Consider the following 27230-nt stretch of genomic DNA (forward strand, 5'->3'; position numbering starts at 1 on the left):
TTTACAAATTTTCGTTTGCAAACTTGTGAAATTTCTTTTTTTCACTTAGTTTTATACACAATCAAGTTTTGTATAATGGCAATTATACAGCATAAATTAACTTGTTTATTTTTTTAGGAATATTTTTCTTTTTGTAGCGACGCTTGGAAGTAGCTACGTATGAAGATCTTGAAGCGTAGAGGAATTGTAGCTACATAAAATATTTTGTACGCGTCTATGACGCGTAGCCTCGTGTGCACCTTGCCTTAAAATCACATGTTTCTCTGCTTACTAACTCGTTTTAAAACAAATTTTCGCAGCACGAAATTGCAGCTTCCGTTCCAAGTTAAAAGTTAAACTTGCGCTCAGGTTTTTTGTTTCACGGAATGCGAATCAGTAAAAATTGGTCAAAGTTTGTACAAAATTTCTGCTCACCGATCACACCAAATATTTTCACTACCAGCTTTTAAATGGTTTTCAATTATAATGGAATAAATTTATTCTCAAGAACGAGTTGATAGTTTTATTATATTATAAAACGTAGAAATTGTGGAACGCAATCGTAATCATAAGCCTTTCGCTCACCACTGCTTTTAACATATACAAAATGTGAATTTTTGGAAAAGTAAATTAGTTTTGACTTCACTGCTTTTATATTTAACATAGTTAGATCCGGCTCGCATTCTTACAATATTATTTCGTTTTTAAAATTCCTGGTTAACTCCTTGTGCGGTAGGACAATGCTGTTCAATAAAATCTTTTCAGAAGGTACTTGTACGAAACAACCTGTAAATAATATGAATAAAGTTTGAAAATAGATTAATTCTTCTACTTAATCCTTATTGATATATTTAAAGTATATTTTAGAAAACGTCGAATATAAAAGTTAAATTCAGTATTTACTTTGTTGTTGTTTTGTGCTCACAAATTGTAATCAAAGTCAACTAACGGGAGACCAAGGAAACTAGCAGTTTTAGATTGACGGGATAGCTGTTTACTCTAGAACAGCGATGGGGAAACGGCTCGTATGAGCCTTTTGCTCATACGGGCACGCTTTGCACATTTAAGTGCTTGGTGAGGGACGATCAAGTGCAGGTATGTGGGGCGAAGAACACAGGAAGAGAATAATATACAAACACACATAAGATTGATAAAGAGAGAGTATTTGACCTTATACATGGAAAATAGAGCTGCCATCGCTCTTATTACGTTCAAATTATTAAGCGTTTTGGGATAAATTGACCTTTTCCGGCGGCTTCGCTCGCACTAAAGGCCACAAATATGTAATGTCGCTTTTGTGATTCACAACTCGAACTGAATTTTCAGTTGTAATTTTAAAAGTTCCTTTATGATTCAAATCATAAACAAAGCAAGTTTTAAAATAAGAAAAATGGTCGCCGTAAATTAAACACACATGCAACAAATGCTCCAACAATTTTTGCAGTGTGGATTTAACGATATATGTATGTGAGCTGAAGAAATTTGAAAATTCCACCATAATTTGAAATTTATAAATGAAAGCAGTTATGTTAATAATAAAACTGGTAAAATTACTCGTTGTTTATGCGATTGGTACCTTTTTTTATTTGTAAACTGATACATTTCTATCTAGGCTCACGGCAACACTACCAACAAGTCTAAAAAGGGTTTCGTTTTCCCACGATTGTATACGAAACGTGAATTAGTATGTATTTCTGCTACTACTTACTCTAATGCTACTATTTTAAATACTTTTATGTATATATTGCAAAATGAATCGGCGTACATATAATTAAATATATGTGAAGGCGAAATGAATGTCAATAATGAGCTGCTTAACATAAAGTCGACTTCAGTCTATGGTTATTCCGTTTTTCGTATTTCTTGCCAAAAAATGTATGTTTTTGTTTTGTACTATTGCAACACAGTTTGGGAATTGGTTTTCGAGGTTGAGAGAGAATATTTTCATTTCAGTTTTTTAGTGTTTCCGCAACCATTGTTTACTATATAGTTTGGCAGCTTAAATTGAAGTTATGTTGCGAATAGAGTGGAAGGCAGTGAACTAGGCAGTCGAATGACATATAATGAAGGAATGATGTTCGGAGTTGTTTCAAAATATGCCCAAAATCCTGAATCACAAAAGGGAATGTAGTTAAGTACGAAAATGAAAAAATGTAGTTAGGTTTTGCTCCTTTTTTAGCAGATTTTCATTTTAAAAATGTAATATACAAACCAGTTCATTCTATTACTTTTTTAGCAGAAGATTTTGATTTTAAAAATGTAATATATAAACCAATGTTCATTTTATTACTCATTTTATCTATGGGACTTCGCATATATTATAATAACATAATTTTTATTTTTAAGATTTATGTAGCAATTAATCATGTTTTTTACTTCTTACTTTATGTTAAAAAATAACTCTGTGTTAAATATAGCAGAACTAAAATCTCAATGTCATACTACTTTTATATAATAAAAATGATTATGCATGCAAACATTTTATACCTATGCATTATATCTTAACTTTCTCGCTATATAAGGTAACAATTTCACGGGCCGTTTTCACCATCTTCGGTTAACGCTAACAAGCAATTTATTTGAAAGAAATCGTTCAGTGATTTGTCAAATAAAGTGTCACTTTGAAATAAAGCACGTTAACAGTTTCCCTGCCACAGATAGATCGACATTTTTTTGAGAATTGCACTGCGAACATTGGTCTGTTGTGTCCTCATCAGATTGCGTCGCATTCCAGGAGGATATGTTCCGCCGTCTCCGCTGATCGATCACGAAATCGACATGAGTACAAAATTATGTTTTTTATTTAGTTAAACGGCGATAGAAAATCTTTTTTTTATTTTTTCTAAAATGCAAGAAAATTCAAGCAAACGTAAGTTTTTAATTATTTGTGTGTTGCTTTGAGGTTGGCGTTGCGTTGCTTATGGATTGAAGCACTTAAAGCGCGTGTGTTCAAAGTCAGATGTACACGCAACGCAAGTGCCAAAACGACGCAAAAGTCACCTTAAGCGTATTTTCTTTAGGTGTTATTAATCAATATTAATTAAAATGTTTGATCTCCTAAAAAGTTGAACTTAGGCAAGGTACACATGAGCCGTAGCTTCGTGGACGCCTGCAAAATATGGCATGCAGCTAAGATCTCTCAAGATTGCTTATGCTGTGCCTAATACGCGTCTATGAAGCTACGCCTCGTGACCATCTTCTCTTAGATTATATTTCGAAGAAATATTTTTATAACTTTTTTCATAATATTCATGTACATGACTACTACTATGGCAGTCGCTTGCATACTACTATTTCATTATTTAAAAAAAAAATTAAGTTCGGAAAAATGCAACCTTAACACGTGCATTTTCAAGCACGGTTGCAACACCATATATTCATTTGGGACCAAAATTTATCGAAAAAAGGACCAAATTTTAGTTATATTTTATTGGTATACAAACAATTCGGCAAGTTACTAGAGTATCGTATTTGTTGTAAAAAGGAAAATTGTAGGATGTTTCAGTGGTTTCCTATTTAAAATTCTAATAAAGAAGACTTGGCTTTAGTTCAAACAGCACAAATAAAAATAAAGTGTACCTTTAGGTATTACATTTTCAAATTTCTAGGATAAGACTATGTCTTTCACCAATCAACCGTTGTGAACCTAGTTTTGCTTGATTGCAATGAAATAAAATGTATAGCGCCGTTAGGTTTTAGTAAGGAACGGGTAAAAAATTTGCGTTGTGGCAAACTCAGTAAACGGTAAATGAAACTAAGCAATTTAGTTAATGCTATTTTTATAGATGCTTACTTTTTCCCCAACAGTTTAAACTTCATACCAGAGTTTCAGAAAGTGTGAGTTTTGAATTCAGACTAAAAATCAAGCATCTTAAAAGTTGCAATAATAACTGAATACCGATCGAAATATCTAAGCAATAAAACAAGTACTTTTTCTGATAAGTTCGTTGTTTCAACAAAAATTAATGACAATGTGTTTGCCCGAACATTCAACACTTCATTTTTAATGCCTCGCCTAAATTATCTCCCAAGTGAAATCTCATTGTTCTGCTACATTTTATTGATAGAGCAATTTTCGTGGTAAGAATTCCATTGAAGTAAATTAAAAATTATATGTATATAATAGATTTGCAGAAAATTTTATTAGCAGTATTTTGAATTTTTGTTTCAGTTTCAGTGAAAAAGAAAGAAAAGTATAAAACCGTGCCGAAAAAGAACCAAAATTGAGAAAAAGGGACCAGCGGACCATATGGGGTTGGAAGGGATCATTTTTGTTCCAAATGGAATGAAGTGGCAACCGTGTTCTCAAATGCAAGCTTCCACATCAAATACATGTGGGACGGCAACACCGTAGCGGACGACGGACTACCTAATTCATACCTTTAAATACAACCCTGGCAAGCTTTACCGAACTCGACGAAACGCAAGTATACAGGACAACGAATAGATTTTAAAAGTCAGTCGTTGTAAAGTTAATACGCTAAATACGAATACAATAATCTCATTTTAACATACATATTATCTATTAACTTTAATTAAAATACCACTTAATTTAAGCAACCACCAATGTAACTCTTCTTTTTAATGAATAAATAAACTAAACCGAGTGAATACTCTACAAATTGGTGTCAAAAGTGCAATCGAATCTCAACGCGCATGCACAAATGTACATACATAAGGTCGTATGCAATTTTAAATTGCCTATAGCATTAAACTGAATTCATAACTATTGCTATGATATCTAAGTGAAGAAAAACAAATCAAAGAACAGTGCAAAATTTTAAGAATTGTTGAAGTGGTTGCGAAATTAGTGACTTTTAATTTCGTTTATGGCTGTACATAAGTGTACATAGCGCCAGTTATTTGTTGTTGATCGCAATTTGCACATCATAATTCGACTCGTAAACGGTTGACGACGACGCCGAAAAGCGTGATAGATGAGTATATCGTAAAATTGTTGTTTTTGCTTTGAGCGAAAAATCCAGAACATTCAATTTGCATCATATACTTGCTGGAGTGATGAGCGCAAGCAAACGATACATATCCTAAAAGGCTAAGTGTGGTACACGAAGTAGCGTGGCAGAGGCCGAATAGCGCTATCGTACGAACTGTGTGTTGTTGGCAAATCTGTACTAGCACGGCGGTGGCTGAATAGTGTTGGTGTTGATTTCCATGTATGTTTGTGTGGCAGAGGCCGAATAGCACAATACAAAGTTGTTGGTAAAATTTCGCTTAGCAAAGGCGACGCAAGTGAGTTTATTGTCCGTCGATTCAAAATTTTCGTCAAGTTGTTGGCGCATCATCGTGTTGATTACTTTTCATTTTTGGGAAGAAGAGAGAATTGGACGAATCGAGCAATCAGAGAAGTGACGAAGTTGGAGTTGGAAGCAGAAGAGCAGATGAGTACAAGTAGAAAATAAATACATACTAAAACTAATATTATGTATTATGCAAACAAAACAAAAGATGATAAATTGAATACCAAATTTTGTAGTGTACACACAATGCGTATGGTAGAATTCTATGTTTGCAGAACTGAGGTGAATTTTTATATGTTATGAGCAGCAAATGCAAATAAAAGAAAAGACAGATCAACAAGTTCTTTGTGATTTAAGTATGTTAAAGTCGATTTAATCACCTGCAAATAATAGAAGAATAAACGTTTAATGACGAAGTTGTATATGAATGAACTTTAAACTTCTAATCTAAAAATTTTGGTAACACATGTAATTGGATTGTTAGTATAAAAGTAGTCTTGTAAATCATCAAATTTTTTCAAAACATACAAGCGTAGAGTAAATATCTAAATATGTATAACAATTGAGCACAAATCAACGCAACGTATGTATGTCAGTTTAGTAATTTTGCACCAAAAGTAAGATTTTCTGAAATCGACTTTGATTGTTGTTTTTCTTTCGCGTAACAAGTTGATATACATATTTGGATCATAACTTTCATATTTTCTTTATTAACTATTTTGTTGTTGCAAATAATCCAAATATTCGAAAGTACATAGCGTGTAACTAGACATTTCAAAGTCACAAAATGGATAGAAGTGAAATATTAGCATTAAATGTAAATAGTTTGAAAACCAAATTAACAGAATTAGGGCTATCTACAACGGGTCTAAAGACAACATTGCAAGAGAGACTGCTTGAACATTTCGGCCTAACCGTTGAAGCTAATAATGATGAGAGGGTTGAAGTGGGTTCCGAATACGGTGACGCTGGTACATCACCACCAAGTGAAATTCAATACCAATCATTTAGTCGTACTCCTTTTACTTTGCGCGATATCGCAGACTCATTGACATCCTTTAGCGGTTCGGGGTCTTTGTCGGTCGAGGATTGGTTGGACGAGTTTAATTAAAATGCTGAGGCTGTCTTTTGGAATCCTCTACAGAAATTTATATATGCAAAACAATTGCTAAAGGGGGCGGCCAAATTGTTCATTAGAAGTCAGCGAGGTATCACTAGTTTCGACTTGTTAGCGCAGGCATTAAAATCTGAATTTGGTGTGACAGTATCATCAGTAGAGGTGCACTGCTTGTTACGAAATCGTCGTAAACGCCAAAACGAGGATTATAAAGAGTATTTATATAATCTTATGGAGATAAACTTGATGATGCGAGTTTAATCGAATATTTTATAGAAGGTATTCCAGATTCTCGTCAAAATAAAGTCAACCTTTATTAAGCTAGAACCATATCAGAGTTGAAAGAGCAAATACGGGTATATGAGAAAGTGCGATCTGGCCGTGCTCAAACGACCAGCTCATACTCAGCTCAACCTACTAAAGCAGTAACGACTTCTCAAGAAGATTCACTAAAGGGAAAAGGTAAACGATGTTTCAAATGTGGGAATATTTCCCATATAGCTAAAGATTGTAAGCAGGCACAACCTAAGTGTTTCAAATGTGGGCAACTTGGGCACCTTGCGGCTAATTGCAAAGATTCCCAAGGGACGGTTAAAGTAGAAAAGGGTAGTGTAAACACTTTGGGAGTAGACTCATCCATTGGTAGATGTATTTTTAAAGACTTAACTTTCAACGGTATAACGTTTTCCGGATTGGTCGACACGGGATGTGATCTTTGCTTAATCCGCAATCACATATTGCTAATGTTTGGCGAAGACATCAAATTAGAAGGCGACACGCGTCGTTTGAGAGGCATTAGTGGTAGCGTTCTTAACACATTAGGTTCTTTCCCCATTTCCATCTGTGTAGATGATTTGATGCTCGAGATTACCTTCCACGTAGTACATGAGCGCGACATACATTATGCAGCCATAGTTGGTAATGATATACTCACACAAGTGGATTTGATAGTTTCAGAGGATTTGGCACAGTTTAGGGCGAAAGCAGCCGTGGTCGAGGAGAAGAGCAAGCAGCAAAGCAGCACCACAGAAAATACCTCGGAAGATTCAAGCATAGGTACTAGGGAACTAGCAAGAGAAGAAAAGAATAATGATAAGAAGTTGGACGTGTTAGAAGAGTTTAAAAGTATGTGCTGTATAGCAGAGGTATTTGAGGGTAGTGAGGCAGACGTTTATTTGTCGCATTTGCAGTCCGTAGATAAAAATAGGGTCAACTCACTTTTTACCAATTATGAGCTAAAGAAGTTAAAAGAGTCCCCAGTAGCAATGAAAATTTTGCTAACAGATGATGTTCCCATTTACGAAAGGCCTAGACACATGTCATACGCCGATAAAAAATGTGTCGATAAGTTGGTTGAGAAGTGGGTAGAAGAAGGTATTATACGAAGAAGTACGTCGGAGTATGCATCAGCTATTGTGCTAGTATCCAAAAAGGATGGTAATAAACGACTTTGTTGCGACTACAGGCGGCTTAATGCGAAGATCGTTCGGGACAATTTTCCAATGCCCCTGTTAGATGATGTAATCGAAAGACTTCAGGGAGCTCGTGTTTTTATGACTCTTGACTTGGCCAACGGGTTTTTCCATGTGCCGGTCGAAGAGGGCTCGAGAAAATATACAGCATTCGTTACCCACAATGACCAATTCGAATTTTGTTACGTTCCATTCGGAATATCAAATTCACCAGCGGTATTCTCGCGGTTCGTATTTGCAGTCATAAGAGATATGATCCAGGATGGTACAGTTGTCGCCTATATGGATGACCTCATCATTCCATCCAAGGATGTGGATGACGGAATCCAAAAGCTACAAAGTGTTTTAACCAGAGCAGCGGAGTATAATTTGAAAATAAAATGGAGCAAGTTTAGGATTCTCGTGCGTAAAGTTGACTTTTTAGGGTACATTTTAGAGGAAGGTACAATTGCACCGTCAGAGACCAAAACCCTAGCCGTTGCAAATTTCCCTATACCTCACGATAAAAAGTCGTTGCAGCGTTTTCTCGGTTTAACATCGTAATTTAGGAGATTCATAGAAGGTTATGCAGTGGTAGCTAAACCGCTTACAGACCTTTTAAGGAAAGACTCTAAATTCGTGTTAAGGGACGAGGGGATAACTGCTTTTCAGCAGCTGAAGGCAGCTCTGATGAAAGCACCCGTTTTAAAGTTATACAACCCTAAGGCAAATACTGAAGTGCACACGGATGCCTGTATCTTCGGATACGGTGCCGTGTTAATGCAGAAAGACACCGATGATCAGATGTTCCATCCGGTACAGTTTATGAGCCGTAAGTGCAAGCCATCTGAGGAAAAATACCACTCATATGAGCATGAAGTGCTGGCGATAGTAGAGGCTCTTAAAAAGTGGCGTGTCTATTTACTAGGTATAAAATTCAAAATCATAACTGATTGCAATGCCTTTACTATGACGATGCAAAAGCGCGATATTCCGTTAAGAGTATCTCGTTGGGCAATGTTTTTGCAGGACTACAGTTATGAGAATGAACATCGCAGTGGGTCCAAAATGAGACACGTCGATGCGTTGAGTAGAGTATCGTGTTTGCTGCTCGAAGACACGTTTATTCACAGATTGAGAGAGGCACAACAGGGTGACCAAAGGATAAAGGCAGTTTGCACCGTTTTAGGAAAGAATAGTTACGAGGACTTCTATGTCAAGCATGGCATTCTCTATAAGGATCCCATCAAGGAACTGATAGTCATTCCATCGGCTATGGAGGGGATGAAATAATTAAGGTGGAACATAGGCAAGGGAATTTTTCTGTTAATAAAACGAAAGACGCATTAGAGAAAACATATTATATTCCGCATATAACTCCTAAGATTACAAGAATCGTAAATAGCTGTGTACAGTGCATAGTAAGTGAGAATAAGTCAGGAAAGAAAGAGGGCTTCCTAACCCCGATATATAAGCAAGACAGGCCTTTGGGTACCTACCATGTCGATCATGTAGGCCCAATGGAACAGACCGCTAAGTCATATAGCTATATATTTGTCGTTGTCGATGCATTCAGTAAATTTTGTTGGCTCTATCCGACGAGAAATACTGGTGCAGATGCAGTTGTAGATAGACTCAAAAGGCAGGCTTCAGTGTTGGAAACCCGAAGCGTATAATATCCGACCGAGGTTCGGCATTTACATCGAACTCGTTTAGAGAGTATTGCGAAACTGAGAAAATTGAACATCTTGTGATTGCCACTGGTGTACCTCGTGGCAATGGCCAAGTGGAGCGCATCCACAAGATTATTATACCAATGTTGACTAAGCTTTGTACAGAAAGCCCAGGGCTGTGGTACAAGCATATACTTTATACATGGAAATATCATTAACAATTTTTTGCATCTTTATGTTCGTTAATGGACAGAACTGAATACGACATAAAGATGCAGAAAATTGTTAATGATATTTTCATGTATAAATTATTAAAACGCGACCCTACCAATCAGCTTCAAAGGAAGAACAACGATATAGTAGATAAATTATACAACAACAATATCGTTGATTTAAAAGAAAAAGTTAGTCTTAATTGTAAAACTTCCTATCCCCCCCGAATCTATGGCCTGCCCAAGATCCATAAAGCAGGAATTCCACTTAGGCCTATCTGTTCGTCCGTCAAGTCTCCGTCCTACAATCTGTGTAAATTTGTCATACAAATTCTGAAAAATCTGACCCCTTCATCCAAATACAACATCAAAGATGCAGCTGAGTTCAAAAATAAGATACACAATACGTATGTGCATGACGACGAGAGTTTGGTGTCGTTCGACGTCGTGTCTTTATTCCCCAGCATACCAGTTGATTTAGCACTAGACATCATAGGTGCAAAGTGGGACATGATAAAGGACACACGTCCATGACGAAAGAACTTTTCTTGACGGTAGTCAAGTTTTCCATTAAGGAAAATCGGTATTTCAAATATAAGGATAAAATATACGAGCAACGATCGGGAATGCCCATGGGATCCCCAGCGTCACCGGTTATTGAGGATATTGTGATGGAGGAACCTTTATCCCGGTTTGAAATGCAGGCGCCGAACAAACCACGAATGCTTACGAAATATGTAGATGATTTGTTCGCGATAATAAAAACGGAAGACACAAATATTTTGCTTAACCTACTTAACGGATACCACCGATCGATTAAATTCACTATTGAAGTAGAAAGGGACGGAAAAATACCTTTTCTGAACACCCTAGTGATTAGGAGGAACAACCAATTAGCATTAGACTGGTACAAAAAACCTACTGCATCCGGCAGACTGATTAACTTCAACTCACAGCATGATAGAGGAGTAATAGTGAACACGGCCAATAATTTCGTGAGACGAGTTCTCTCAATTAGTGATAGAATTTACCATACCAAAAATATTAAACTAATAAAGGATACCCTCGAAAAGAACGATTTTCCAATTAAATTAGTGAACAAACTTATATATAATTATTACTCGCGTCTAGGTAAAGATAATAAGGAGAAAAATCAAAATACCAAAATCTTTAAATCCGTCACATATATCCCTGGGCTTTCAGAAAGGATCAAACATTCAAAAATGTATGATATGGATAATGTTCAGATAGCATTTACCTACAGCAATTCTTTAAAAAAGGTGTTCAGCAGATTAAAAGACCCAATACCAATACAAGAAAAATCGGATGTTGTTTATAGGATTCCTTGCAACGGCGACGGGTCCCACGTATGCGAGAAAGTATATGTGGGTACTACAAAATCAAAACTGAAGACAAGGATATCCGCTCATAAATCCAATATAAAATTAAGGAACAATTTTTCTGACAACAAAACGGCTCTATCATCTCATTGTAAGGATACCGGACATTACCCGGATTTCGAAAATATCAAAATTTTGGAAGAGGAGAAAAATTATCATAAGCGTTTTACTTTAGAAATGCTTCACATAGTGAACACAATCCTAATGATAGAAGGATGAATTTTAAGGCTGACATGGATCATTGTGCTTACGCCTACCGCAACCTGATTTTAAAGCACAATCAATACTCTTGATAAAATAAAACAAAAATAATAACAATTTGCTCTATTCTCTGCACATGCACACTCATGTAGTTTCTGTGCCTTGGTACAATAACTATACACCTGATTACTTGTATGCATACCTACAGTATTATTATTTTCGCCGCTTGGCATATTATTGTTGTAAATTTTTCTCAATTTTTGTTTACAATTACGGTATTTCATTTGATTATCTACATGTTTACACTCTCTGTTTATTTTTTCGTTGGTTCCGATAATCACTTTTCTTCATAATTTTTAGTCTTTGCATCACAGCGGAAGATGTAAGTCGCGCTTATGCATTATGTTTAAGTAGATTGACATGTTTTTATGTGAAATATAATATGTTTAAGAAATGGATATGTTTTTATGTGTAATTGAATGTGTGTTTTTATTGTTTTTTATTACAGTCCTGATGATGATCTCAGATTGAGATCGAAATATCGAAATTAAATACATATAAGCAACAAACGGAGTTGTTTTATTTAAAACAGGCCTAGAGCTCATAAAACAGAATAATATATATGAGCCCTTGATTTTGAAAGTGGTATAAGTCAAAATTTTTAAAAATCGAGTTTATCAGCTACTTGTTATCTAACCATAATAAAATAACATAATCTGAAGAGATTGGCGGTATGCCATGAAAATTAACTCGTAAAATTGAATGAATTTTTTGGTTGTTAAACAAAATATAGAAACTGTTTATTTTGAAAGTGGTCTAAGTCAGTCTGTTGAGAAATTTTGGAAAATAAATAGTAATTTTGTAATGCCTTCAGATAACGATTCAAGTATGATCAAGTAATCCTTAAAATGTAAAAATGTTCTATATATAGTTAATTGTAGACATTATCCTGCGAAGAAGTGTAAGTAATGCTCCCAAGAAATGGAAACGAATAAGAGTAATATCGTCTTCAGATGAATCAACTGCTACTTTAAAAGTGAATTCGGAACCCCTACAAATGGAAGAAATTAACATGAAATCAAGAAAGAGGAGCCGAAATCAACATAATTATGCACAAAATTTAAGAAAAATTAAGAGAAATAGGGGAGAGGAATATGAAACAAAAAAGTCTAAGCTTGTGAGTGGCAAACTTTTCGAAAATAAATATTGCCTTTGTTCCAAACAATGTATAAATGCAATTGGATATGAAGACAGGAAAGCTAATTTTGATGCATTTTGGAAATTAGCAAGTTTCGAAAAACAGAATTTGTTTCTGCATGGTTTGGTTGGAAAACTATTAATAAAGCAAAGGCGACCCAGAAATAACAAAGGATTCATGAGAAAATGTAGTTATAAGTTTCATATAAATTTACGGATGTCAGAAGTTTCTGTTTGTAGAACTTTTTTTTGGATACTTTTAAAATATCTTACGGAAGATTAAGCCGTGCCTTAAATGCTAAATCCCCTGGAATGGATTTACGTGGCAAAATGACTGGTTCATCGAGAAAAACAGATGAAGAAAAAATTAAAGTCGTACGAGAACATATTCTGAGTTTTCCAGCATGTGAGAGCCATTACACGAGATCACATCACACTTCAGGTCGAAAGTATTTAAGTGCTGACTTAGATATTCGAAAAATGTATGAGCTGTATGTAGAAAAATGTGATGAAAATAATACACCACGTGTGAAGGAGTGGACTTACAGGAAAATTTTCAATACGGAGTTCAACTTAAATTTTCATACTCCTCGCAAAGACACTTGCCAAAAGTGTGATTCACTAAAACTAAAAATAGAAGCATCCAGTAACGAAGACGAGAAGTTGCATCTTATGGAAATTCATGATTCCCATCTTAACAGTGCCGAACAGGCTAGAAAAAGTTTGACAGATGACATACAAAGAGCAAAAGATAACCCGAGTGAATATTACGGTTTCACATTTGATCTACAGAAAGCACTTTCTTACCCAAAACTTTCTGTCTCGGTAGCTTATTATAAGCGCAACATGTATGTATACAATTTAGGGTTTCATAATTTCCACAATGAAAATGCTAAAATGTATGTATGGGATGAAACAATCGCTTCAAGGGGATCACAGGAAGTTGCGTCTTGCATCTTAAAGCACATTCAGGACATTACCACTCAAAAGCATGTCGTAGCTTACAGTGATGCCTGCTCAGGACAAAATCGTAACATCAACATAGCTTTAATTTGGTTAAAAATTGTTCAGTCATCTGATAATAATGTTGAAACTGTTGATCATAAATTTATGGTATCCGGCCATTCTTTTTTGCCAAATGATCGGGATTTTGGTTTAATAGAAACTAAAATTAAAAAATCAAATTATTTATACATACCTGAGCATTATTATAGTTTAATAGAAGTATGTAAAAAGAAAAACCCATTTTTGGTGGTACAAATGGCTCAGAGAAATTTTATTTCGACAAAAAAACTTAAAGATTCAACGAATAATAGAAAGAAAAACACCAATGGAGAAGCTGTGTCTTGGCTTAAAATTCAATGGATCAGATTTCTAAAAAAATCTCCATATAAGATGTTTTATAAAACTTCCTTGGATGACAATTCCGAATTCAAAATATTAGACCTCTCACCTAAAAAAGGAAGACCTAGAATATATGCAAATATTGATTTGCCTCCATTATACACAACTATTAGACCAATAACAAAAGAAAAACATAAAGATATGATGGATTTACTACCCTATATCCCACCAATTTTTCACAAACACTTCACTTCCCTAAATATGTCATAATAAATAATTTACTTTGTTATAATGAAATGAGTTTGAATAAAATGTTAATTACTAATAAAATGTTTCCTTGGTATAAGTCATTTATAAAGTCATTCTGTTAATTTTGAAAGTGGTCTAAGTCATTTCCAACCTTTCAAAAGCACATTTCCAGTTAAAAATGGTAATAAATTTCACAACCATAATAAATTCTTGTTTGTTGGCACTACTTTACTGTCGAAAAATCATTTTCCATAGTGCAAAAATATTTTTCAATCCTTTATAACGCAAAACTCTAATTATCTCGAAACAAGGAAAATATGACTTAGACCACTTTCAAAATCAAGGGCTCATATATTCTTAAAATAAAGTTAAAAAAAAATGATTAAAACTTTAATATAAATAAAAAAGTTCTTTTAATAACAACAAAAACGCCTTATATATTCTATATATACATCAATTGGTAAGGATTATCTCACTTTTAAATTTAAGCTAAATAATCTAAAGTTTTTTGTTTTGAAACTGAGTCGAGAACTGTGCGTGTGAATGTGCGAATTTTCACCGATCAGCTGTTAGTTGCGCAACTTGGTAAACTTTACAATGTCCGCAACCTTCTTGCGACGAATATCGTTTGAGACGAAGTGTGCGATATTTCCAATGTATGTTTTTACTCCCCTAACACCCCAAGACACACAAATGTCTCACCTACTCGCTGGCACTGAAACTGATTTAGGAGCCGAAAATAGGCCCATCCCTGCTCTAGAAGCTAATACGTCTATTGGAGGTCCAGGTACCGCTGCCATTATCGTGCAGTCGTCGGCGTAGGAAATGATAGTAACTTCTTCTGGTAAGGAAGAGAGTTTTGATATGTAGTATAATGTGGCCATTTTAGCCACATTCATTTTGGGCATGCTGCCCCACGCACACCCACACACCTCTTAAGGTAGTTTTTATTTAAATTGTCTTTTCTTTATTGTTTATTTATTTATATGTAATGTTCTAACTTTTTGAATTATTTGAATTTAGCTTTTGGCTTTACGTTTTTTGTTCGTTACCGGCTCCAGTGTTGCCAAACAAATTTCTTTGGGGCTAGAATCTAGAAAAAAAAAGGGCTAGAAAGAGCTAAATTTCTTGAAGAAAATCCAAAAACCGTTGCAAAAAGAGCTAAAAGTTGTTGTATATTTTTATTGTAAGTTTTCACATTTATTTGAAATCAAACTTAAACAAAATTATAAAAAAAAGAAAATTTCGAAATACCGGAAAAGTGCGATAATTCATTACCAAAGACGGATAAAGCGATGAAACTTGGTAGGTGAGTTGAACTTATGACGCAGAATAGAAAATTAGTAAAATTTTGGACAATGGGCGTGGCACCGCCCACTTTTAAAAGAAGCTAATTTAGAAGTTTTGCAAGCTGTAATTTGGCAGTCGTTGAAGATATCATGAAAGTTGGCAGGAACGTTACTGCTATTACTATATGTATGCTTATTAAAAATTAGCAAAATCGGAAAACGACCACGCTCACTTTTAAAAAAAAAATTTTTAAGTCAAATTTTAACAAAAAATTTAATATCTTTACAGTATATAAGTAAATTATGTCAACATTCAACTCCAGTAATGATATCGTGCAACAAAATATAAAAATAAAAGAAAATTTCAAAATGGGCGTGGCTCCGCCCTTTTTCATTTAATTTGTCTAGGATACTTTTAATGCCATAAGTCGAACAAAAATTTACCAATTCTTGTGAAATTTGGTAGGGGCTTAGATTCTAGGACGATAATTTATTTCTGTAAAAAAGGGCGAAATCGGTTGAAGCCACGCCCAGTTTTATACACAGTCGGCCGTCTGTCCTTCCGCTCGGCCGTTAACGCGATAACTTGCGCAAAAAACGATATATCTTTACTAAACTCAGTTCACGTACTTATCTGAACTCAAATTGTATTGGTATAAAAAATGGCCGAAATCCGACTATGACCACGCCCACTTTTTCGATATCGAAAATTACGAAAAATGAAAAAAATGCCATAATTCTATACCAGATATGAAAAAAGGGATGAAACATGGTAATTGGATTGGTTTATTGACGCAAAATATAACTTTAGAAAAAAACTTTGTAAAATGGGTGTGACACATACCATATTAAGTAGAAGAAAATTAAAAAGTCCTGCAGGGCGAAAAAAAACCCTTGAAATATTGGCAGGAAAACTGTTCGTGGTATTTCATATATAAATAAATTAGCGGTGTCCAACAGATGATGTTCCGGGTCACCCTGGTCCACATTTTGGTCGATATCTGGAAAAATCCTTGACATATACAACTACCCATCACTCCCTTTTAAAACCCTCATTAATACCTTTAATTTGATGCCCGTATTGTACAAACGCATTCTAGAGTCACCCCTGGTCCAACTTTATGGCGATATCTCGAAAAGGCGTCCACCTATAGAACTAAGGCCCACTCCCTTTTAAAAAGACTCATTAACACCTTTCATTTTATACCCATATCGTACAAACAAAGTCTAGAGTCACCTCTGGTCCACCTTTATGGCGATATCTCGAAAAGGCGTCCACCTATAGAACTAAGGCCCACTCCCTTTTAAAATACTCATTAACACCTTTCGTTTGATACCCATATTGTACAAACACATTCTAGAGTCACCCCTGGTCCACCTTTATGGCGATATCTCGAAAAGGCGCCCACCTATAGGACTAAGCCCAACGCCCTTTTAAAATACTCATTAACACCTTTCATTTGATACCCATATTGTACAAACGCATTCTAGAGTCACCCCTGGTCCACCTTTATGGCGATATCTCGAAAAGGCGTCCACCTATAGAACTAAGGCCCACTACCTTTTAAAATACCCATTAACCCCTTTCATTTGATATCCATATCGTACAAACAAATTCTAGGGTCACCCCTGGTCCACCTTCATGGCGATATCTCGAAACGGTGTCCACCTATGGAACTAAGGATCACTCCATTTCAAAATACTCATTAACACCTTTCATTTGATACCCATATCGTATAAACAAATTCTAGAGTCAACCCTGATCCACCTTTATGGCGATATCCCTAAATGGCGTCCACCTATAGAACTATGGCCCACTCTCTCATAAAATACTCTGTTATACCTTTCATTTGATACACATGGGATACAAACACATTCCAGGGTTACCCTCGGTTCATTTTCCTACATGGTTATTTTCCCTTATGTGGTCACCATGGTCGGTTACACCCGAACTTAACCTTCCTTACTTGTTTACTTTTGTTTTGCCATTTGGCGGTAAGGTATCGTTAAAAGGTAAGAAGTATTTTTCACACTACTACAATGACGGCACGGCTATAGGCTCGTCAAAAATTTGTTTTTTTTATTCAATTTTTAACGTCCTACGGATGTACGACCACCATTAAATACACGTGTGCGATGTTCAAGTTTATGTTGGGTCGAGAAATTTCGACCTCAGAAGATAAATAATTATTATTGCTACACTCATAAATATTTTTTGTGTTCATTAATTTTAAGAGATCATTGTTTATCTCAAAGTCATGACAGCATTTATTCAGCCGTTTAAGACCACTTCTTATTGTCAGAAGCGAATTCAAACGTTCTTACAACTTCAGCATTACTTAGTGGCAGCACAAAATCGACAAGCTTTTGGAATTATACTGTTTAACATTAAACCAAAAACTTAATGTTGAAGTCACATTTTTCCAATTTTGGAGATAGATATTTTTCCACTGTTTGTAATCTCGTTATTTCATCGGTGCTATACTTGTTTTTTCATTTTCATTTGTGAAATATGAAAACCTTTGAGGTTTTACAATTCTCAATGTGTTTTCAACCGAAAAGAAATCTATTTTGCTACGCCTTTCTATATTGTGCGGCAAGCGTTGCCTTAATTGCTCTATTAATTTAATTATGAAGTCGCGACATATATTACGTATCTTTCTTTCAATGAATTCGTCTATACATTTACCTTATTTTTTAATTCGTATGTATTCTTCAAAGGTATAATGCAAATAAGGTACGGAATAAAAAAATGTGTTATAATCTGAAGTTAAAGGGTCGAAACTCTTAGAAGGTGACACTATGCTGTTGCACAAGCTAGAAAGCAAATATACAACCTCATTACACAGTTTATCGATTATAGTTTTTGTTATCAGTTGAGTACCAAGTTGCCACATCATAAATAACGAAAAAAAAATAAACTTCGACACACATTAAACACATTACAAGTTTCACAATAAGTATTGCGGAAATAGATTTGAAGCCAAAAAGAGGCAAACATTTTAAAGAGGGCCAAAAAAAGAGCTTAGCGCTAAACCGGAATTTTTGGAGCTAAATGCAAAAAAAGGGCTAAATCTGGCTCCAAAAGTACCAAAATGGCAACACTGACCGGCTCACTTCAACTATAAAACTGAAACTGTCTTTCGCTACGCTCTTGTTGCTAAGCGATCAAATTCAGGGATGAAGTCGAATAACGGGCGATCTGACCAATCAGAATCGGCCACGTCATTCGACTCCTTTTTGCACAAAATTGCATGTTTGCATCTATGCTTGAGGCATTGATTGATGCTATGGGGGGATGTCAGGGTTTGCTTAAAGTTAGTCAAAGTTTGGTTTGGTTAGGCAAAGTTTTGCTGACACTATCATCCCCCTTTGGAAAAAAAAATTTGGCAAGGTGATCAATCTTGACACATTCTTCTTTAGCCTTTAAAATTTGTTAAAATGAACGAGTTTGCTAGCACTAGGGTGGTTCTAACCCAAGATTCGTTCGCTCACCACAATGGTACATTTGCAAAGATAATTAAATATTGAAATTGTAAACAAAATGAACTATGTAAAAAGTTTAATTTTAAAATATTGATCATTCAATGGAGTTTTGGTTAATGTGAGCGGTTTTTAAAAATATGAGTGCTTATTGTATTATAGTTTTGTGTCTAAACCTTAATATTTTTTGTTATACGAGCTAATGTATCGTTTATCAAAAATTAACATTAAATAAAGTTTGTTTTATTTGACCCTCATTGGTGGGCTCTTAAAGTACATATATTTATATCTAAAGATTATTGAGTAAAATTTATAAGGATAAAAGTTCGAACCACTATCAATTTAATTAATTTTTTGCATACGATTTTTGTGTACAGTTTTTTCAATTTTATCAATTTCACCACAAATCGTTACATTTGGTCCATCAATATTCTTTATTATATACCGACCTTGGTATATATTTCCATGTTTATTTCTTGGTTCTTTTTCTACTAAAACTCTATCAAAAACATTCATTTCTAAAGGCTGTTTTATTATATAATTCTTTGTTTCTAATTTTATGTTTAGTGATCAAATTTGTTGCCATTTTATGGGATTTTTGCATTCCCAACTTTAATTCTTTTGCGTAATTTTCTACTTTATAGATCGCATCAATTTGTTCCTTTTGTAATTCATGTGGCATCGTTCTGCCAAATATTAATTCGAAGGGAGTAAATTAATATATATAATTTATTCAAAAACCGAACTAGTTGTATTATTATGAAAAATATGAAGTATTTCAAATATGCATCGCTGAATACCTTTCATTTAGATATGCGCGTAAGCATTCGTTAAAGACTATGATTTCTTTCAACAGTACCAACAGATTCATGGCAGTAAGCTGTTGAGAAATCATGATTAATTTCTAAAAGTTTTGTCAATTCAGAGAATAATTCGTTCTTGTATTCTGTTCCCAAATCGGATCTAATGTACTTTATTATACCATACGTTAATATGAAGCTTTCAAAAAAAACACACACGGCTACCGTTACCAGGTATTTAGATAGGTCACAAATCATAGTAACAGCGAACTTGTTACCATATTTGGATTCTGGAAGTGGGCCTATTGTATCGACAATTACTATGTCAAATGGTTTACAGGTCTTGGAGTCAGGACAAGGGTTTCCTTTGTTTTCGGTTTGACTTTATTTAAAAGGCATGTATTGCAATTTTTACAAATTTCGCTATATCATGTTTCCCAGTAATATTTTGTTCTTAATATATAAGCTTTTTGTACCGCAATGACCGCCTAACAGTGGATCCTCGTGATAAATTATCCTAATTTTTTGTTTTTACAAAGAGCATAGATTATAAGAGACACCAGCTGGCCTGTCGGGCAGAACTCCAATTTGCCAATGTACGAATTTCTTTCTGTCTCTTCCTATTTTTCACAATTTCGCCCGATTATTTTTGTTTCGCCGGACGAAAATGAAGTAGAGAAGGAATTAAAATGAATGACATATTTATTGTGTTCCTTGTTTACGGTATTTTCTACATTTCAGCTTTTATGAAGTTTTGTTTACTTTTGCACGAATGCTTGGAAAATGCAATTTCATACCAAATAGCATGTTAGCACTTTGATGCACAATATCTAGGCAATAGTGAATGGTTTTATGGCCTTAAATAAATAAATAATATATTTTTCAATTTAATGAATCAGGGGGCACTTTGAACTGGGAAAATAGCGACAAATGCAAGCTTTGATATAGACGTGTCAGTGCGAATTTGTGCCATAACAGGGCAAATTAGAGACTTTTCGGTGGCAACAGCAACATTGCCGCATAAAAACATGGCTTCTCGGATGCAAAAATTATTTTTCGGCAGAGCAAGAAAGGAGGAAGAATAAAGTAATGAGCCTACCCATTCAAAAGCTTAAAAAGTTGAAACGGTGAAACCAAAGAGGAGCAAGAAGTAAATGTCATTGAACGAGTAGGACGTGTTTTTGCTTTGCTCCAAGTTTTTCACTTTTCGCTGTATTTTCCTCGCAATAAAATTACCACTTGTGCCATACAAACGTGCGCGTATTAAATTGTTTTCATTTTCTTATCATCATCTCTGTTCATTTTGTCCTATTGTGTCAACCATGTCATCGACACAACGGAGGAATCCAGTGCGTAAAGCAAATGCATCTCCTACAACGCCTCTGGCACAACAAACAACATGCAATGGAAAATGGATGAGCTGAGAGTGCCAATTGTTGAAGAGCCGACTGCACTTATAAAAAACTCAGAGGAAAGAGTAATGCAAAGAATCGGCGAGTTAACAGGTACACGGACTTTACCACTTTATTTATTTATTATTTATTTATTTATGTATTTATTTATTTATTTATTTATTTATTTATTTATTTATTTATTCAGATCTACCAACTTTTTAGCCCATTTTCATTTTCAACCACTTCTACCACCAAAGCCCAAAAATCTACCAACATTTGCCTTTGTAAGGAAATTAGGAAACGATTCAATTTCGAAGACGAAAAATTACACCTTTTGGAATATTTTGATGCAAAAAATATTCAATCTAGTCAAATGACAACGATTGTTCCCTTACTTAAAGCTTTTCCATTGAACAAGACTTCCATGGAAATTCTTAAATGCGAATGGCGATCATTAATGTTATATGATAAGGGAAAAATAGAAAAGATATTTTCCGACGATATTCTTAAAGGATGGATAAAATTGGGAACTGAAAAGAGTCTTCTAGAAGAAAATTTCAGTGAATAAATATGCTCCTTAGCAATATTACCTCACTGTTATGCAGCCGCAGAAAGGTCGTTCTCTATATTGAACGACATAAAAACCGCCAAGCGTAATGGATTAAAAATTTCAAACGTACTTTATTTCAGCCTCCATTGAATTAATAAGATTTTATAAAAAATTTTAATTTGTAGAAGGTGATTTTGTTCCTTGTATTTAATAACACCCATACGGCACTAGATTTTTCTTTTGTGTTTTTCTGAAAATTTATTGTTTTTGTTGAAAATATGGTTTATATTTGGAAAAATTTGTGCACAAATTCAATACAAGAAATAAATTTGTTATTAAAGAAAGTAGTATTCATCTACTCGCAAATATTTTCCTGCGCTATTTTCATAGTTTTTTATGAATTGACCGAAAATAAAAATGTTTTAAGTAAACGGTAACATGGCAATGTGGCAGAAAAATACTGGTACATTGGAACATTGTTGTTCTAATGAGACGTATCGGTATAGTTTCCTCAGTATTTCAAGCTCAAAATACAGAAAAAAAGCAAGTACCATATAGGCATGAGCTATATATTGTGATGAATATTAATATTAGCAACACCAAGGGATACTATCATCTCTAAGCCGATACTAAGCAGTGACTTGTATGCACATCAACAAATCAATCATTATGTCTACCCATATGTCCATACAAGCAGCGGAGAGAAGCGCACAAACACATGCATATATCTGAGATGCTCCCAAAAGTAAGCAATCATCTGTGGAAGTATCACTCACATATACACGCGCATGGGCTATGCGAGAAGCTATAATAATCGTGCATTTGTAGTTATAGCTGAGAAATTTATAGCTGCTAAATGAGTAGCAAATTCTAGAAATAGAAACGCCTAGAAGTATGCGAACGAAACATCACAGAGTATAAAAGGAAGTAAAGCTAAGAATTCAGTTTAATTTAAGCACGCTATCTGTCGCACGCTGCAATTATTTATGTTTTAAGATTATTAGTGGACTAATCAAAAAATTAGTATTAGTGCGTACACAAACAAAGAATATCAAGCACTTATATCCACTAAAACACATTTACACAGTCATGCTTCGTAAAATGAATAACCGCTCATAAGCCACGAAGCAGAACAGTACTCAATTGTCTTATTGACCAAGAAAGTCAACTGTGTTATACGAAAACACTAATTGGAATCAGTAAGACTAATAGTGCAATAAAATAATGAATATAGGCATATCAGTCTTCTGACGCTAGCAACACAACGATGTACACGAAACTAAACTGAATACAGCGCTAAAGAACAACCAATAGTAAACGAAGTATACAGTGTATTACACACGAAACCAACATGCTACTGAGTTAAAGCGACTATGATTTCAGTTTATAGTCAACAATGTCATATATGTATGAGAAATATTTGTTGCGGGGCACTCGTATGTATTTTCTATTTTATGTGCTAGTCACTCATAGTATTTTTCTGTACTTGACTAAGTACACATTTAGACACAAATTTCTGGCTCGTGACTAAGTGCACTAATTTTATTAGTACTCAAAGCAGATCTCTGGTCGAGAAGTAGAAGTGTTATTGTGAAAGTAGTCTAATAAAGACCATTTTGCATTATTGAATATTGGAGTTATTTATTCAACAGTTTAGTGATTCGAAAGTTAGCAGAACAATTTGTGTCAGAAGACGAATTGTTGAATAAATTCCGAAGATTGGGAATACAACTTGGGCATGGTAAAGTTGAGTGAATTGACGATCCAGCAACTGAAGGAGGAGTTGGAAGTCCGTGGATTGGCTACTACTGGCAATAAATCCCAGCTACAAAGACGACTAAGTGTAGCTATAGTATTTGAAAGAATCAATGCTGATGAGTATGTCTTTCATTCTGATAGCGACAAAACAACAACAAAAATGTAAGAAAAAAACGAAACACCGCAGACAGTGACGAGCACAATATCTGCACAAACATCGACAATGGCATCTCAGCTGGAGTCACAGGAGGCACGCATTTCAGAAATGGCGTCGCAAATGTCATCTCAATTGGAAGAAGAGAAGACATATATGTCATCTCAACTGGAAGCGCTAGAGGCACGTATATCTGGAATGTCGACACAAATTTCGGAACAAGGTATCATCGCAGCTCTTTGCGAAACTGGAAGAGCAGGATGCAAAAATTTTACAACTCGAGGACAAAATTGATGCCGAGATAGAAGCGTTGAAAGGTATTATGCAACAGTTACAACTAAATCACCCAGTTGTTCCAGCGAGCAATCCGAAGGTAAAAAGTCCATCTTCCTTTCCAGGCCACTAAGCTACATTTTGAGAAGACCGCAGCAGGGAAGAACTGGAATGCTGAAGATAGAGTTGCTGCACTGTTCATGGCATTGAAAGGGCCTGCAGCTGAGATCTTACAAACCATTCCAGAGGGCGAACGGAACTATTATGAAGCATTGATGGGCGCTCTAGACAGACGATACGGAACCGAGCATAGGAGACAGATATACCAAATGGAGTTACTGAACCGCTTCCAGAAGGCTGGTGAAACATTGCAAGAGTTTGCGTCGGATGTTGAAAGGCTGGCACATTTAGCGAATGCGGGTGCACCCGTGGAATACACCGAGAGGGTAAAAATGCAGAGCTTTATAAATGGCATGCGGGACGTGGAAACGAAGCGAGCGACATACGCAAACCCAAAACCTACATTCACAGAAACGGTATCACATGCTCTGATTCAGGAAACAGCGTCGCTTCTGTGTAAGCCAGTTTTCAAAGCACGCCGTGTGGAAGTAGAAAGGCCAGAGTGGGTAGATGCAATTTTGGAAGCTTTAAAAGGAACGCAACAGAAGAATAATGGTGCAATCAAATGTTTTAAGTGTGGAAAGCCAGGGCACATTGCACGTCATTGCAGCACTGGTCCTGGTAGTTCCAACTTGGCTGGTCGTAAACGTAAAGCTGGAGGAGATAAGCAAGAGCAAGTCAGATATAGAGATCGAGAGCTAGCTCCAGGTATTGAATGTCCTGTGATATCTGTGTCGCAAATTGGAAGGCAATCAAGCAGTCTTACCGGCAGAGGAAATGTGGATGACAAGGAGCGTTTACTGACTGTAGATACGGGCGCATCTCATTCCTTAATCCGATCTGATCTGGTCAACAGGAGAGTAAAGCCATTACCTGGAGCAAGGTTGCGTACGGTCACTGGCGAGTATAACCAAGTCCAGGGAGAAGTGATATGTGAAGCCTTAATTGGAAAGGTCACAGTTCTACACAAATTCGTTGTGGCGGAGATCGTTGATGAAGTCATATTGGGAGTGGACTTCTTAGTTGACCATGACATCAGGATCGATATGCAGAGAAGGATTATGCGCTATGAGAACCAGGATGTTCCACTTTACTTCAGTTTGGAGAAAGGGTTCAGCAGTAAGCGAGTGCTGATGGAGGAGATTCGACAGAGACCACAAAAGTCAAGGAAAGTAGATCGGACAAAGGTTGATGGACCGAATGGGCCAAACAAATCAGAACCGAAGGTATCTGCGAGGGAAACACTGGAATTGAAAACCCCTAATGGACGCACTAAAAGGAACGAAAGAATTTCCCAGAAAGAATGCAAGGGTGGTTTCAAGCCAGCGGCGCACTACTGTTGGGAAACGTCGGAACGATACTGATTCAAGGGAGTGGGCCTTAGTACTATAGGTGGACGCCTTTTCGAGATATCGCCACAAAGGTGGACCAGGGGTGACTATATAATGTGTTTGTACGGTATGTGTATCAAATTAAGGGTATTAATGAGGGTTTTAAAAGGGAGTGGCCCTTAGTTGTGAAGGCGTTTTCGAGATATCGACCAAAATTTGGACCAGGGTGACCCAGAACATCATCTGTCGGGTACCGCTAATTTACTTATATATGTAATACCACGAACACTATTCCTGCCATGATTCCAAGGGCTTTTTATTTCGCCCTGCAGAACTTTTTTATTTTCTTCTACTTAATATCGTAGGTGGCACACCCATTTTACAAAGGTTTTTCTAAAGTTATATTTTGCGTCAAAAATCAATCCAATCATCTTTTTTCGTATTTGGTATAGAATTATGACATTTTTTTCATTTTTCGAAATTTCCGATATCGAAAAAGTGGGCGTGGTCATAGTCGGATTTTGCCCATTTTTAATACCAAAATAAAGTGAGTTCAGATAAGTATGTGAACTAAGCTTAGTACAGATATATCAATTTTTGCTCAAGTTATCGTGTTAACGGCCGAGCGGAAGGACAGACGGTCGACTGTGCATAACAACTGGGCGCGGCTTCAACCGATTTCGCCCATTTTCACAGAAAAAAGTTATCGTCATAGAAGCTATGCCCTTACCAAATTTTACAAGGATTGGTAAATGTTTGTTCGACTTATGGCAATAAAAGTATTCTAGGCAAATTAAATGAAAAAGAGCGGAGCTACGCCCATTTTGAAATTTTCTTTTATTTTTGTATTTTGTTGTAAAGATATTCAATTTTTTGTTAAAATTTGACTTTTAAAAATTTTTTTTTAAAGTGGGCGTGTTCGCTAATTTTTATTTAGAACACATATAGTAATAGGAGTACCGTTCCTGCCAAATTTCATCATAATATCTTCAAGGACTGCCCAATTACAGCTTGCAAAACTTTTAAATTACCTTCTTTTAAAAGTGGGCGGTGCCACGCCCATTGTCTAAAATTTTACTAATTTTCTATTCTGCGTGATAAGATCAACCCGCCTACCAAGTTTCATCGCTTTAACCGTCTTTCGTAATGAATTACGCCCACTTTTTCGATATCGAAAATTTCGAAAAACCGAAAAAGTGCAATATATATATATATGGTTATAGTCCGATTTCGTTCATTTTAAATAGTGATCTGAGAACTTACATACCAAATTTCATTAAGATACCTCAAAATTTACTCAAGTTATCGTGTTTACGGACGGACGGACGGACATGGCTCAATGAATTTCTTTTTTCGCCCAGATCATTTTGATATATCTATCTCGATTAGTTTATGCCGTTACGGGGTACCGTTATGCGAACAAAATTAATATACCCTGTGAGCTCTGCTCAGCTGAGTATAAAAATACATTTTTAAGCGCAATTCGTTCCACATTTATAAAGCTATCACTTTCAAAAAGTATTTCTGCCTTACTTCCAGTTTAAATATTTCTTGGCATAAGTACTAAGTTTTCAAGTATCTTAGGTGGCCTTTTACACCACAATAGTACTGAAATTCCTTGAACCCACTGTGCTGCTTTGAACAGCAAGACTTAAATATCGACGTTTCAAACGAAGAGTAACGATTTTAAAATTTTTGCATAGAATTTTTTGTAAAAAATTTGAAAGGTATTACTGCTTGTTTGGGACAAATTAGTTTCATTCTTTTACTTAGTTTTCAGTATCATATTTCTTTGAGATACATTTTTTTTGCTCGACTAGTCACAAAAATATATTACGAAAAGTGTTTGATAACCGATCGAAATATCTAACCACTAAAACAAGTATTTTTTCTGATAAGGCCGTTGTTTCCTCAAAAATTAATGACAATGTTTTTGCCCGAAAATTTAACACTTCTATTTTTAATGCCTCGCCTAAGTTATCTCCCAGGTGCAATGT

The 27230-nt window shown here is 35.4% G+C and overlaps 1 protein-coding gene across 3 annotated transcripts in view; it reads right to left on the minus strand.

Moving 5' to 3' along the window:
• Nucleotides 1-443: 443 nt before the first annotated feature.
• The window catches only part of Gmppa (GDP-mannose pyrophosphorylase A), an 82019-nt gene continuing 55232 nt past the window's right edge, over nt 444-27230 (minus strand). For all 3 annotated transcript variants that reach the window (XM_067772869.1, XM_067772866.1, XM_067772868.1), the window contains one exon: nt 444-765. In XM_067772869.1, coding sequence (XP_067628970.1) covers nt 665-765 — 101 coding nt within the window. In that variant the 3' untranslated portion in view covers nt 444-664. The remainder of the gene's footprint in view (nt 766-27230) is intronic.

The sequence above is a fragment of the Eurosta solidaginis genome, chromosome 3, assembly GCF_040869045.1.
Source record: "Eurosta solidaginis isolate ZX-2024a chromosome 3, ASM4086904v1, whole genome shotgun sequence".
Classification (NCBI taxonomy): domain Eukaryota; kingdom Metazoa; phylum Arthropoda; class Insecta; order Diptera; family Tephritidae; genus Eurosta; species Eurosta solidaginis.